General features: G+C 31.4%; 1 protein-coding gene across 6 annotated transcripts in view; it reads left to right on the top strand.

Moving 5' to 3' along the window:
• The window catches only part of LOC143075426 (carbonic anhydrase 12-like), a 64,181-nt gene that overhangs the window by 28,965 nt on the left and 18,016 nt on the right, over positions 1 to 17,200 (top strand). The window contains exon 1 of one of the 6 annotated variants that reach the window (XM_076250822.1): positions 284 to 399. The exons of 4 other annotated variants lie outside the window; for them this stretch is intronic. In XM_076250822.1, coding sequence (XP_076106937.1) covers positions 312 to 399 — 88 coding nt within the window. In that variant the 5' untranslated portion in view covers positions 284 to 311. Of the gene's footprint in view, positions 1 to 283; positions 400 to 5,292; positions 5,384 to 17,200 lie in introns of those variants that run through there. One more of the 6 variants, XM_076250825.1, reaches the window with a different exon arrangement.

Raw genomic sequence — 17,200 nt, 5'->3', positions numbered from 1 at the left:
TAAAATACGAACCATGATATGCAGCAATGATTTATTTTGTCTGCGTAACAAAGCTTTCGAAAGCTAATTTAATATGCCGAATTTGTCAAATAAACCGATGATTGAGTACATCAAATATATTGAACTTTATTGACGTTTTGTCCTTATAATACATCTGAAATAGGTACAAAACCAACTGATGACAATAGGTCGCCACATATGAAGTTAGTAAGCAAGCTAAGCAGTAACATAATAAACCGAAGACTACTTTGTTAAGGATTTTTCTGACTTAAAAAAAAAAAAAGGACGGATTCATCTCCTAATTTTTTACAATGGCTAAAGACAAACACACGTGCTCTCTATTTAATATAATTGGTATATCAATTGTCTATTTCGTGAAATATACTACTGCAGGTGTAGGTATGTATTTTTCTAATTTAATAAAGGAAGATTTGATTTAAAATTATTATATCCTGATATCATATTTCATAAGCATTATATCATATTTCATCAGTTTGATATTTCGTGTCACCAGCATGATACGTTATGTCACAAGTTCGAAATTGTATGATATTTTACGTCATCAGCATGATGTTTTATGTCATAAGTATGATATTATATGTCACCAGCATAACATTTTATGCAATAAGCATGATTTGTAATGTCAACAGTTTGAAATTGTAGGATATCATCACCAGTATGATATTGTATGCCATCAGCATGATAGTGTATGTCATCAGCATGATATTGTATGCCATCAGCATGATAGTGTAGGTCATCAGCATGATATTTTACGTCATTAGCATGATATTTTTATGTCATCAGTATCATCGTTATGGTATTTCATGTTATCAGCATAATATTCTATGCAGTCGGTCATATTGTATGTCATAAGCATGATATTGTATGTATCAGCATGATAGTGTATGTCATCAGAATGATAGTGTATGTCATCAGAATGATAGTGTATGTCATCAGTATGATATTGTATGTCATCAGAATGATAGTGTATGTCATCAGAATGATAGTGTTTGTCATCACCATGATATTGTATGTCATCAGCATGATATTGTATGTCATTAGCATTATATTAATGCCATTAGAATGATATTTTGTCATCAGCATGATATTGTATGTCATCGGCATGATAGTGTATGTCATCGGCATGATAGTGTATGTCATGAGCATGATAGTGTATGTCATCAGAATGATAGTGTATGTCATTAGCATGATATTGTATGTATCAGCATGATATTGTATGTCATAATCATGCTCGTCTATGCCATAAGCATAATAGTGTATAACATCACCATGATATTGTATGCCATCAGCATGATTTTGTATGTCATCGGCATGATATTGTATGTCATCAGCATGATAGTGTATGTCATCGGCATGATAGTGTATGTCATTAGCATGATATTGAATGTCATTATCATGATATTGTATGTCATCGGCATGATAGTGTATGTCATCAGCATGATATTGTATGACATCAACATGATAGTGTATGTCATTAGCATGATAGTGTATGTCAATAGAATGATATTGTATGTCGTCAGCATGATATTGTATGTCATCAGCATGATAGTGTATGTCATCAGCATGAAAGTGTATGTCATCAGTATGATATTGTATGTCATCAACATGATATTGTATGTTGTTATCATGATAGTGTATGTCATCAGCATGATATTGTATGACATCAACATGATAGTGTATGTCATTAGAATGATATTGTATGTCTTCAGCATGATATTGTATGTCATCGGCATGATAGTGTATGTCATGAGAATGATATTGTATGTCATCAACATGATATTGTATGTCATCAGTATGATATTGTATGTCATCAGCATGATATTGTATGTCATCAGAATAATATTTTATGTCATCAGCATGATAGTGTATGTCATCAGCATGATATTGTATGCCATTAGCATGATATTGTATGTCATCAGCATGATACTGTATGTCATCAGTATGATATTGTATGTCATCAGCATGATATTGTATGTCATCAGTATAATATTGTATGTCATCAGAATGATATTGTATGTCATCAGTATGCTATTTGTTGTCATCGGTATGATATTTGTTGTCATCGGTATGATATTGTATGTCATCAGTATGATATTTGTTGTCATCGTTATGATATTGCATGTCATCAGCATGATATTGTATGTCATCAGTATGATATTGTATGTCATCAGAAGGATATTGTATGTCATCAGCATGATATTATATGTCATCAGTATGATATTGTATGTCATCAGAATGATATTGTATGTCATCGGTATGATATTTGTTGTCATCAGAAGGATATTGTATGTCATCAGCATGATATTGTATGCCATTAGCATGATATTGTATGTCATCAGCATGATATTGTATGTCATCAGAATGATATTGTATGTCATCAGTATGATATTGTATGTCATCAGCATGATATTGTATGTCATCGGCATGATAGTGTATGTCATCAGTATGATATTGTATGTCATCAGAATGATATTGTATGTCATCAGCATGATATTGTATGTCATCAGTATGATATTGTATGTCATCATTATGATAGTATATGTCATCAGAAGGATATTGTATGTCATCAGTATGATATTGTATGTCATCATTATGATAGTATATGTCATCAGAAGGATATTGTATGTCATCAGTATGATATTGTTTGTCATCAGAATGATATTGTATGTCATTGGTATGATATTTGTTGTCATCAGAAGGATATTGTATGTCATCAGCATGATATTGTATGTCATCATTATGATATTGTATGTCATCATTATGATATTGTATGTCATCAGCATGATATTGTCTGTCATCAGTATGATATAGTATGTCATCGGTATGATATTTGTTGTCATCAGAATGATATTGTATGTCATCAGTATGATATTTGTTGTGATCGGTATGATATTTGTTGTCATCCGAATGATGTTGTATGTCATCAACATGATATTGTATGTCATCAGTATGATATTGTATGTCATCAGAATGGTTTTGTATGTCATCAGCATGATATTTCTTGCTTTCGGTATGATATTGTATGTCATAAACATATTATATGTCATCAGTATGATAAAATGTAGCGTAGGCATTATTTTTGTCTCATCAGCATGATATTGAATCTCACAGCATCATATTCGGATTACGTCATCATCAAAATATTTTATGTCACAAGCATATGAAATTAAAGTACGCACTTGACTTCCGATGGTCATTTAGGAGCCTCAGGCCTTTGTTAGTCTTGTAGATTTTTAATTTTAGTTTGTCTGTATGTTTTTGTGTTACGCATAACGTCCATTTTCTTTGAACAAGTACATTTTTTGATAAGGACCTAGCGTCTCCGGTTGCGGGATTTTCTCCATTTGTAGAAGACCCATTGGTGGTCTTCGGTCGTTTTCTACTCTTTGGTCGGGTTGTTACCTCTTTGACACATTACAAATCTCCATTCTGAATTTTAGCATAAAAGCGAAAGCGATGTATTATTGGAAATTTACTATCATGATGTTGACGCATTGATAAGCATTGTGAAATTGCAAATAAACAGGAAAGTGCCTAAATATATGAAATGAACCATTTGGAGAAAAACTAGAATAAACACGAGACAGGAAGACTGAGAGGAAACTATAATTTTGTTATATTGAAGTTATATCGTGACAAAATACTGATTCATTAAGGTTGAACTTTGAATACAGAAAACCAATCTCTAAACTGAAATTGATTCTTTTTAACCTTCATTTAACATTTCTGTAATATAAACTAAGTCTCTGTGTATATTTATTTCCATTAAATTTAACCTCTTTTTAACTTAACAATAATTTCACTTTGTATATATTAAACCTTTATGTCAGTTTAACCTTAATTTAGCAGTTTTTGCTATAATTGTTGTCCTGGGTGTATTTATTACATATTGAAGATTTCTGAACATGAAAGTCGCATAAGTAGGTGACGGGCGCTCCATGTCATTTTTGTAATTTTAACATTCAATCAAAACTTTTAATAATTTGCAATACAAATGAAATGTAAACATTTTATCTTTCATATTCAAAATAAGACGTATTTTGTTTGACCAAACCATAACTAAGCTTAACGTTACGCATTACTGTAATGAATAGAAGTCAAATCTAAATTTTAAATTCCCATCCTTGTATAATTATCTTCTTGCTTTATTAAAGCACTGTCAGACGGTTGATCTTCTTAATTTTGGATTTTATTTCCATACGTCAGTAAAATAAATATTAAGATATTGAACTAATATTGTGTAAAAGTTTGATATAGGTGTAATTGATATTAAAATTATATAAATAACCTAAACATAATTAGTTTGTCTCTCAATATATAAAGATACAACTTTTGACTCAGACAATATGAAGAGTAGCATATCCATAAAATGTGGATGATATTCTGCTTAATACTACTGATGCAAAGCAGGTTATTAATGGCTGACACAGGTATGAAAACGAAATCAATGGTTTTGTACTTTATTAAAAGTTTAAATCATGTGATTCCGCTTTGGTTCCAATATTTTCTCACTTTTGAGATTTTCTAAGTTTTTGTATGCTGACATTTATATTGTTAAATGCAGTCTCTGTATTTTTGTAATTTTAATCGGATGTAAGTAATTTATATTTCAAATATATAAAAAATGAAATTACATGTATATTTTGTATTAAGTTTTTAATTTATGATTTGAATTCTTATATATAAAATTTAAAAATTTATTTTATTCATCGATGAATTTTCGTTTCTTAATACATTCCAGTATTTGTTTGGATTATAAAATGCACATAAATGTGTACCGGGTTAGCATATTTAATAGAATTATATTACAATAAATTCGGAATAAGTAAAATAATATTATGATATAATGCTGATATGTTTAATACATTTGCAAAACCTTGATACGAAACAGGAACAAAATGCTCTTTATTAAACTTTTATCGTCTATCACCTTTGTACTTTTATATAAAAAAATATTAACCTATAAACTGTCACCACAAAAGGTTATTTTTATTGACTTTATAATGGGGAGAAGAGGGTGATTTGTCATAGAATTATCTATAGAATAGAATAGAATATTTTTATTTCCCAAATTACAGTACCCATAAAGGGCATAAAATCAGATACAATTGATTGCCATAATTGATAACAACAACAATAACAGTCACATGTAAATATATCTATATAAAATGTTTAAGCATCAACTTTTGCAAATGAATATAAGGCCTGTGCATAGTATTTATGAAGAACTAGACTTTATACTTTGGAAGTTACTGATGCCAAGTATAGACCTGTATTGATAACAAAATGGTATTCTGGAACATACAAGCGTATTACTTAGCTTTGATTGGAACTTGCATCAGAGAAATAGAAGCAACAGTGGGTAAGAAGTTCATTTCTTTAATAATTTCTGTAATTTTTCAAAATTGTACAAATTTAATTAATACCAAGTAGATTCCACTTCTAATTTTCGAAATATCTTCAATACTTATTTTTTTTTCTGAGCGGTCTAATCTATTACCATGAATCCATAAGATTCAATTTCTTATTGTTCAAAATAATTGAAAATTTATTTTTTTGGAGGGAGATATATTTCAATACTTGGCATCTACAAGATTCATATTTTTTCAACGTAGTCTACAAATACTAATAAGGTTGGCAACAGCTAATATCTATTTACATATTAAGAAAATGTACATTTGCTCTTTATCACAGTGTTGTATGAAATCTATTCCGAAGGACAGTATTTATTTATTAGTTGTAATTGACTATATGGATTAGCTTTAAGTATCTGTGATCCCTGTAGTATGAGTGCTTTGTGTAATTGTTTTTATGCTAGCTGTATGTGTACTTCGTACTGATTTTGATTTACGCCAATTACATCTAAAAGTTTGTTCTTAAGCTGTGCTGTTACACCACTGTCCCGGTTGAAGGGGTGAGTTTTGGGCGCTTAATAATGTTTAATCCCGCCACATTTGTATTGGCCTGTCCCCAAGTCAAGAGTCTGTAATTCAGGGTTTGTTTGTTTGTCATATTTGTCTTGTGTAAAAAATATTTTTATTCATTATGCCGTTACAGTTTTCTCGTTTGATTTTGTCACATTCACATACAGTATGGGTTATTCTTATTGTTGAACGCTGTAAGGTAATATAGTTTCTCAACGTCCTTTGAACTTTAGTGGATAGTTGTCTCATTAGCAGTCAAACCACATCTTCTTTTCATACCAGAGTTGGGACTATACATACTAGTATTCAAATCAGCAGGATAAAATAATAATTACTCAGGAGCCTGTAATTCAGTGGTTGTCGTTTGTTTATGTGTTACATATTTGTTTTTCGTTCATTTTTTTTACATAAATAAGGCCGTTAGTTTTCTCGTTTGAATTGTTTTACATTGTCTTATCGGGGCCTTTTATAGCTGACTATGCTGTATGGGCTTTGCTCATTGTTGAAGGCCGTACGGTGACCTATAGTTGTTTTAAATGTCTTTGTCATTTTGGTCTTTTGTGGATAGTTGTCTCATTGGCAATCATACCACATCTTCTTTTTTATACTAAATATCAGAACAACAATGTTAAATCTGCTAATTTGCGGAAGTAACTTTTTGTTCTTTCTTCGCCGGGTTTCGAAACCGTCCTATTGGGATATCGAGACAACACCGCCTGCACGTGTCCACCGCTCTAGACCACTCGACAACCTCAGACTGAATTAAAAATTCAGCTTTCGGTGGTCTAGTGTTACATTTCTTTGTCAGTTGTAACACAGAACATGATATATTAGGCATGCAGATGGAATTGATTGCAGTTCAGCTAAGTAATCGCTATATAGTACTTACTGTTGGAATTTTTATGAAAAAAAGTTCCTGTGTTAAATACTAATAGTATAACATTGGGAAATGTTTCTCATGTGGTTTTAGTTGTTGTTGCTAAAATAGTATAACATTAATACCGAACTCCACGTGTTTCTGACTTTCCGAAGAAAATGGTGGGTTAAATCTGGTTTAATATATAGGTTAACCTCTCACAGGTACATGTATTACAATTGCTTATAATTCTGTTAAATAATTGTAATCAATAACAAGACCAATGTTACAGTACAGCTTTGTATGAGCGTATGTTACGTCAGTCTCTTTTATCAAAGAATAATTACATTAGATGTATGTTTCATTATAATACTTTATTCTGATTGGCTAACTGCACATCACGTGTTATTCCGTAAGCAGTTGCATTGCTCAATACAACTTTTCATTCATGATAACACGTGGTCCAACAATAAAGTGCACAGGTGAATTAAATAAAAAAATATATAAAATTCGTGTTTTCATTATCATAGCTGAAAAATGTAATTATAAGTATTGAATGCTTCTTTTTGTAACTTTATAGGGTTGTAAAAGCGTTGACCGTGCGCAAATTTTTACGGAATGAAGCGCTTCCGTGCTTCATAAAAAATGTACTTCGGTCAACGCTTTTACACCCCAATAAATTTACAAAAAGAAGCATTCAATTCTTAAATAAAGATCAATAACTGCGCAATGTCATATAAATCAGAAATTTATATAAAAACAAGAATGTGTCCCAAGTACACGAATGCCCCACTCGCACTATCATTTTCTATGTTCAATGGACCGTGAAATTGGGGGGAAAACTCTAATTTGGCATTAAAATTAGAAAGATCATATCATAGGGAACACATGTACTAAGTTTCAAGTTGATTGGACTTCAACTTCATCAAAAACTACCTTGACCAAAAACTTTAACCGGAAGCGTGACGAACGGACGGACGAACAGACGGACGAACGAATGAACGGACCCACAGACCAGAAAACATAATACCCCTCTAGGTGGGGCATAAAAAAACTAACACTAAGGTTAGATTATCTCGATAGATATAAACCAGTCGCTTAAGTTTCATGAAAACTGCGCCAAGCACTTTGAAGTTTATGATATTGTCCAAAACCTGGAAAATAACTTTTTTATGAATGATAACTCGGAAACGTAAAATCTAAAATTTAAAAAAATCAAAACGGAGCTTACGTAAATAGATATAAACAATTCACAAAAGTTTCTTGAAACTGTTCAAAGCATTTTTATTTTATCGTCCGAAAACTGGAGAATTTCCCAAATGCAACGAAAAATCACTGTAAATTGGAAACACAAAATCGAAAAAAAAAATATAAAGATAAAGATAAATAAATATCTATCAACAATTCAACAAATTTTCTTACGAATTTGTGTAAATATTTTTTGAGTTATTATTGTCCGATATTAAACTGGAAAAAAACCTTGTTCAATGAATAAAATCCCGTATCTCGTAAACGTAAAATTTTAAATTCATAAATATATATTATCTGTTACAAAAACATCTCCATGCCTTATATATCATGTACTGTATTACGACGCTATATTAAAAACTGACGAGGAAAGGTAACACACGGCCACCTAAAGCTTTATTTTTTGTGAAGCCAAGGTGGTCGTGTGGTCTAGCGCACCGGATACAGTTCAGGCGATTTGATGTCACGATATCTCAGAAGCATGGGTTCGAATCCCGGCGAGGGAAGAACAAAAAATTTGCGAAAGCAAATTTACAGATCTAACATTGTTGGTCTGATGTTTAGACGAGTTATATATATATATATATATTTATATATATATACAAAATATAGCGATTCTACCGGACGGTATTAATTGATTATAGCCATACTGGTATCGTATAAGTTATTTATTTATATGACCGCCGAGTAACTTTGAATAGCATCTAATATTTCTGGAAACTGAATAACTACAATACATATTATACAATATTACATTATTTCAATTTTTGATTTTCGTATTTGAACAACCTCAAATTTGTCTCAAACGTGATTTGCCTTGTTGTATCATAAAGGTGGTTCAGTGGAATTATAATAGAAGGTCATTGAAGGTTAATGAGCATTTAAAAGGATCAAACTTCAACCGAATGACATTTTGTAGTGCTTGCTTTAGTTGCTGTAGTTAAATTCTTCATAAAATGGACGATTTGTCGATATCTATTGTTAAGAATTGTACTGAAATTTAATATTAACATAATCGGTTCTCAATGCTGCGAAATGATAAACATGAATATATACCTTACATGTCTTTATAAACAAGGTTGATGTTACTTTAATAAATTTTAAGTTTATGATAACATATTTTAAGTGTAATAGTAGAAAATGAAATTTTGTGACAATAACACTGCAATAAAACGGAAACATTTGTGAAGTGCACGTGGTATGAATATGTTCCGGACCATATGAGTATTTGGACCATACGCGTATGATCGGACCATATGAGTATATACCCATATGGTCATGACCGTACGCGTATGGTCGGGGTAATTAACAGGTACATTTATGCTTACCTCTTTATATAACCCGTCTAGTTGTCACGTCATTAAAAAGACACTACCAAAGGTCATTTTTTTCATTATAAATTAGTAATAACAAGATTAACAAAATAAAATAAGCAGTTTCACACAGTAAATTTCATCACTAGTCAAAACTATAGTAAACGCATTATTTTTTTCATTACCGATATGTTATTACGAGTGAATGGCAAAATGTCGACCTGGGAAGATAACTTCAAAAAATATCTTAATGAACTGTGACACAAGAAGTCAACTGTTTTACTATAACCTGACGTAAAAGTCGACAGGATAAAGGGTCTAATAAATTGCTTACTTTTGAAACTTAATATGATTAGCATTAGCAGTGCAATATTCATAATTCTTTATACTTATACGTGTTTTGTTTAAAAAAAAAAAATGAATGACGCCACCGACAAGGACACTAGTTTATTTTTTAAAGTTGTCTGGTGATATGATGTACTTCAATCATGTTACGATATTGGAGATCTAGAGCTTTTTCACCTTAGACACATCGGAATGACCCAGGACCCTAGAAAGGCTATGATATCGTGTGGACGTAAATGTCACCCTACGCATCCATGCAAGAATACAATTAGCGATGAAAACTATCTTTGGCATTAATATTTAATATTATATGAATTGTAAATAATACAATTGTATGTAGCAATCATTGTTATTTTATAAAGTTTTCTCATTGCATATTATAAAAAAAATATACCTATATGGTACAAATACTCATATGGTCCGGCCCGTTTATAACCAAACGAGTATATACTCATATGGTCCGACCATACGCGTACGGTCGGACCATATGAGTATACGCATATGATCATGACCATACGCGTATGGTCCAAATACTCATATGGTCCGGAACAAATATAAAACATTCTCCAGGTGCGAGATTTTTTCGCTGCGTTGACGACCCATTGGTGGAATTTGGTTGTTGTCTGCTCTTTGGTCGGGTTGTTTTCTCTTTGATATATTCCCTATTTCCATTCCCAATTTTATTAGTATTTTATTTCTCGAAGTAAACTTTTTAATATAAAGTAATTTCCGTATATAAATGGATGTCAAACTGATATAATGACGTAGGGGTATTTTATTTGTGTACATACACCGAATATATTAATGCTTCTATAAAGTCTTTGGTAAAACTTTCGACTAATGAAATATGAAGGCTTATGAAATATGATGATTTTATTTTTGTTCTGCAGCTTATTTATATTGCGTTGTAACGGGTAAGCAATTTTTGAATCTGCCTTGATCCTACTTCCTATAGAATTTGGAAATTTTACAGCACTCGATGTACAAAAATAAGTGTTTTTTCGTCAATGGTGAAATTTAAAAATTAAAGTTTCTTGTTATTTTCCCTAATAATCTAAAAGATGTGGTGCACACTTTTAAATAAACGGATACGCTGGTTAATCGGTGCATGTATACCACATTTTTTTATGTTATTCATTTTATACAGAAAAATAAAATTTTATACAGAAAAATAAAATAGTCATTCATTAAATATACCACGTAGATTATAACGTTGTTCGGTTGTCAACAGGTTTATTATTTCACTAATAAGAACATCTATCAGAAATAATAAAATTCTGTGTTTATTATTTTCTATGTTCAATTATCAGCATTGGGCAATTGTGATCAGACATCAAGACAATATTTCAAACTTTAACTTTTTTGTTATGAGGGGTTCACACATTGCCGATTATTGCTCCCGTTTGAGATCAGACAGCAATACGACGCGAAAAGTGAAAAAAGTCGTATTATTATCCTCAATTATCTGGAATGTCCTATCATTGTCTGAACGCAGTCGTTTAAGTTCGTAACAGATTCCTACGGGTTGGGAAGATCCGAATAGTTCGGCAAAGCACCCCGACAGTTAGATGCGTCCCGTAACATTCGGGGCAACTCAGCCGAATTTGTCTAGTCAGATTACAATCGTGGCTATGTCGTGACAGATTCTGCTGTATCGGATCGAATTCCGAACAATGTTTTGTGTATTCTGGACGGTGTCCTGTGGAACGGGAATGATCTGGAGTAATTTTTCATAGCTGTTTTTCTGCCGATTGAGTCCAGATTGCATCCAGATCTTGTCGATTGCGAACCGTTTTTTGCCGAAACCGTTCCGAAACAGTCCCGTTATTAATACGAAATTCGTCAATGATACCCACGTCAGAGTCCCGACAATTTCAGAATACAATACGACTGAGACCAGACAAAGCCGTTTGCAATGCGATAGAGCGGACCGTGATAGGATTATGTTCCGACAGTACCTGATCATTCCGAATATGTCGACAGTTTTCGAACGGATAACTTCCGTCAGCGTCGGTTCACTGTCTGGTCACTGTCTGATCTCTGTCGGATTACATTCGGTAGAGTCGGGACGAAGTCGTGACAGAATCGGTCGAATTTTACCTTGCGAAAGAACAGAATCGGATTAGAAGCGGATTCAGAACGGGATTATCGGGACACATTCGCTTGGAAATGGTTGAATATCGATGCTTCCTGAACACTATCTGATTGTTGTCGTGATCAAATTATTTTTTTTACAAATTTTAATTAAAGTTTGAATTTCCATCCACGATTCACAGGATCTTGATCAGACTTTTAATAAATTCTAATCGGGAATGGTCCTGTCAAGGACGGTAGTAAAAATCGTGAATATGTGACCCCAGATTTACGTAGATTTTTTAAAAGTTGGTTCATACGTTCATGTGTGGGCACTAGCTTCGAGATATATAAAAATATAAATAACGATTTGTTTGTGTTCAATCATTAATGAAAGTGAAATAGTGATATGATAGTTTGCTTTCAGCAGTCCGTATTTTACTCAATTTTGTCAAAATAAACTTAGAACGTCGATATTGACTTATTCACTTGCAAGTGAATAAATCGACCTCATTTAATGCATATTCATATGAACTTCATTTATGCGTATTCGGTTATTAAAATATAAACTTTTTTTTTAACGTATAACAATATTCAATATTTTATTTAACAATTTGTTTTTTTCTGTCGGAATGTTTAGGCTGATGGTTGTTGTCAGTAGCTTTCGGTTTTCCAATTTTGAATTTTATTTCATATTCATCTCATTGATTAAATATTTTAAACATCCTACAAAAAAGTAACAGAAACAAAACAAAAGTTATGTATAAGTCATTTGTGTATTCTTAGATACAATTGCCAAATATCCTTAAATATATATTTTAGAACAACTTCTACGATTTTACAGTTTGAGTTTGAGATTAAGAGAGAATGCAAAAAGTTAATATATCATGGGTATGCTGTTTGAATGGACTTATAAACGATAAGCATAACCCTTATACGTAAATAATTAAATGAAAGGACGGACTCGAATACTAATTAGTAATAACGCAATAACAATTATAATCATATATCGTATGCGTATATATATATATTCTCATAAACCAAAGTACAATGGTACAGAGACATATACAAATAAATGCGTAAGAAGTTATGGGAAAGCACTCTTTAATATGAAATATCAAAACGTTTTATTCCTGACTTTGGGTGCAAAGGCCTGTATACTGAAACGAGATGAAAAGTAGTACCTCTTAACCCCGGAAAACTATTTCTGCATTGTAAATGATTAAAGTAATGCGTTCAAGCTGATCAGTAAATTGCTATCTGAAAAGAACTTATAAATCTGCAATAAATCGTTGAATTCACATTTATCTCTACATGGGTTATACAAGTTGATGTCAATTTAACTATTTTGTTATATCCTTCTTGACGATTAACCTTTTTAAAGGTATGCTGATTTTCAATGTAACGGGACAACACACTGTTTTCGTTAGTATTTTATTAACTTTAATAAAAATACATCATTCAACTCAAAAGCTAATAAAATGCTGTTACAAAGATCAAATATGCTTCACCCTTGAAGCTGTTAAAAATAATGCAGGTCATATAAGAGTAATCTTCTTTTATTTATAGTATTCATGCAGTTTGTTTCAAATTTCAAAGTTCACAGTTTGAAGTTTTAGAATTTTATATATGAAAAAAAAAAACGACGAACTAAAACAGCTCATCTGCATTATATACCATCTGAAAGCCACAATACATCATAATGGACTATGTTACAACCCCAGATACATCCTCCGAGGAAAGACTTACTCGGCGAACGACACCTAAATTGTATAGATTATCATAGTTGGCAGAGTGGTGTAGGGTACTGGCCACAGTGGAAAATATGCTGTCACGATATTACAGAAGTAATCGTAAGAATCGCGCTGAGAGTAGAACAACAATTTTCAGGCTAAACTGATGTCGTCGATGCCCTAAATTTCAAATGAACTATACATATCATTGCCTCTGTTCTGCATAACGATTGCAACGTCCAACGTGGAGTTGTTATTCATTTAGACGTATATTTTTATGCCAAAATTATTTTATGCCTTGACTCCAAGGTCGGCTGTCCCTTTCTATATGGTATCTCGGAATGTTTCAATGTGAAGTAACTTTATCGATCTCTTCTAAAGTGCATACAAGTCATCTATAAAGTCCTAAGATAAATGGGCACCTGTTTCTTTCAAAGTGAAAAATATTTTACATTGCTGCCCTGTTAAATTAAATTTGTTTTTATATAATAAAAATTTGAAAATAAAAATACATTAAATCATAATCGGGTTAAAACCCAATACCAAATTTGGAAATTATAACATTAAGGGCGTTTTATACCATTAGACACATACAAATCATACTTATATCAGCTTTTCGTTCTATTACAAATTTATGTTGAAAATATGCATTTTCCGTTTGTATTTGTGAAATCCTGATTTTTCTGGTTTTCATTTTGATTTTTCTTATACATATTGGAAATATTAACCTTTATTGTGTCTTCTTAATAATGATATCAGCACCGGTAACTACATGTAACAATGTTTTATAAAGATGTATGCCTCATTCTATTCAGCTTTGGATACTATTTCAATCCAACAGATGCCTCGGCAGGTATGATATTTGACTATATTTTTATAGATTCAAGATTTCAAGATTTTATTCATAACCTCAGACACATACTTGTGTACAAGAGGACAATATATACAAACATATTAAGATAATACATAGCGAGACAGGACAAACGAAACACAAATACATAGTATATTTTAAAAGACAATTGGTATAATTAGATAAAGTATTTTATGATTTTCTTCACAAAAATTGATAAATTCCTTTGAACTTGTACGTTACAAATAGACAACAAGCCAGTGAACTTGTTCTTGCTTGGATTCATTACATAGTAATTTGGTATAAACTTTGATCTAAGAGCAGAAACATCAGCATTTTTACAGGTAAACAATATATGAAACTCATCCCCTATTCCCTCATTACATAATGTACATATTCTATTTTCCCTAGCGATCCCCGCCCATCTACCCGTCTCAATAGGTAACTTCAAATTCGAGCATCGAAGTTTAGATATGTAATATCTGTCCTTGGGTAATAATCGCAATAGATACGGTTCCAAACCAAACTCGAGTTTGAATAAAGAATAGAATTCACCCCTAGATGCATTATGTATCTGCGAGAACCAATGCTGATAGTACTGATCTGTTAATCGCTGTTTAACCATACTTTTTAACCAATCAATATTTACAACTAATTGATCGTTCCATATAAAACTTAGACCTGTATCATCAAATATAGATTTTACATATTGAATCCATTTAAATTTGGTAGGATTATTTTCATGTAGCTTAATCATAAGTCTTAGAAGGATATTTGACAGTTTGCTCTCTGTTTTAATAGTTCTGCACCAAAATGATGCCATCCTAAGTTTTATAGTGATATCTAACGGAACCCGCCCTAATTCCCCGTAAACCATAAAATTTGGTGTACTGTTCCGAACACCAAGAATATTTTTACAAAATTGCAAATGCATTTTCTCAATATTCTGTTTATTTTCAAAACCCCAAACCTCTGATGAATATAATAATATAGGTGCGATTACAGCATCAAAGAGTTGTAACTGAATATCAATAGGCAATGATATATGTTTTATCTTCCTGTAGAGAGCAAACATTGCTTTTTGTGCTTGATCAAAAATCCTTTTTCTAGCAGTACAAAAATTACCGTTATAATTAAAAGTTATTCCTAAATAATTGTAAGAATCTACAACTTCTATAGCATTACCATATATATATGAAAATCAAAGTTGTCTCGTACCTTTTTTTTACTAAACACAATAATTTTTGTTTTATCTATATTTACTTCGAGTTTCCATATGTTACAATATTGTTCAAAAACATCGAGTGCATGTTGTAGTTCTTCCTTACTATCAGACATAATAACAGTGTCATCTGCGTACAGAATTACAAAGATTTTAACTAATACGTGTAACAACTCTTCACAGTTTTTAGAAATATATTCTAAATCTTTAACATCATTTTCCACAAAAAAGTTTTCTAAATCATTTAAAAATACTGAAAACAAAAACGGTGATAAATTTTCACCCTGCCTAATACCAACACCACAGTTGAAGAAAGTTGAACTTTGGTTACCATATCGAACACATGTCTTTATATTTTGATACATATTATAAATAACTGTAAAAATTTTCCCAGTAATGTGAGATTTTTGTAACTTTTGCCATAACCCTGTTCTCCAAATAGTGTCAAATGCTCTCTTAAAATCCACAAATGTGCAAAATAATTTTTTGCCTATTGAAAAAAATATAGATAAAATTGAATGCAACACAAAAATATTATCGGTAGTTGAAAATCCCTTTCTAAATCCAGCCTGAGATTCTGATATAAGTTCAACTTCATCTGAGAAACTATTTAATCTCTCATTTATTATTGATGAAAAAGTCTTTCCTAAACAAGAGTTTAATGTTACACCTCTATAATTTGCAGGGTCTGCTTTTGAACCTTTATTCTTAAAAATAGGAATCATAATACCAAGAGACCATAACTCTGGAACTATTCCTGTATCTAATACTAAATTAAAAAGTTTAACATACATTGGCATAAGATCATGTACAGTACATTTTATATATTCATTAATTATTTTGTCACATCCACTAGCTTTATCGTTTTTTAAGTTTTTTACACTTTTTAAAATCTCATCTTCGGTTACAGTACCATTCAATAAGTTATACAATTCATCTGATAAATTATGTACATCAAAATTAACTTCTGGTTCCTCAGTATTTGAGTCACATCTATTCATATCTTTGAAATAGTCATAGAGAGCTTCAATCGAAATTTCAGGGTCTACGCCTTTTTTTTTATTTGACCCAATACTATTCAAAATGTTCCAAAACTTTTTACTATCTGATTTTTTGGTCTGGCGTAATTTATTTCCAATATTTCTTTGGTACAGTTCATTTGCTTTAGAAATTTCAATTTTATAGCTTTTGCTTGCATTTTTCATATGTTTTCGATTATCAGCATTTTTTATAAAACTGTACCTTTTCCGCGCTTTGTGAAATTTTTTTCTACTATCAAAACATTGCTTGTTAAACCAAGGTTTATTGTCGCGTTTTGGTTTGCGATTTTTAAACGGCTTGTATTTACCAAAAGTTTTTGTAGCAACTGATTGAAAAAAGTTACTAATTCTCTCTACAACTTTGTTCATCTCATTTTGATGAATCCCTTGTTGTACCTCTAAATTATCTAATTCTAACAGTAGTTGTTCTAACTGACAATCATGATCACTTTTAACATTATCTAAAAATTCTGAACACTTTTCTTTTCTCCACTTGACATATTTTTCACTACAAAATTGTGATAGTTCGTCATTACTATTATATAAAATCACTGGAGCTTGAATAACTACATGTA

This window comes from Mytilus galloprovincialis, chromosome 5 (genome assembly GCF_965363235.1).
Source record: "Mytilus galloprovincialis chromosome 5, xbMytGall1.hap1.1, whole genome shotgun sequence".
NCBI classification, from domain to species: domain Eukaryota; kingdom Metazoa; phylum Mollusca; class Bivalvia; order Mytilida; family Mytilidae; genus Mytilus; species Mytilus galloprovincialis.
Note: the sequence above shows the minus strand (reverse complement) of the source record. Positions and strands in the feature narration are given on the sequence as shown.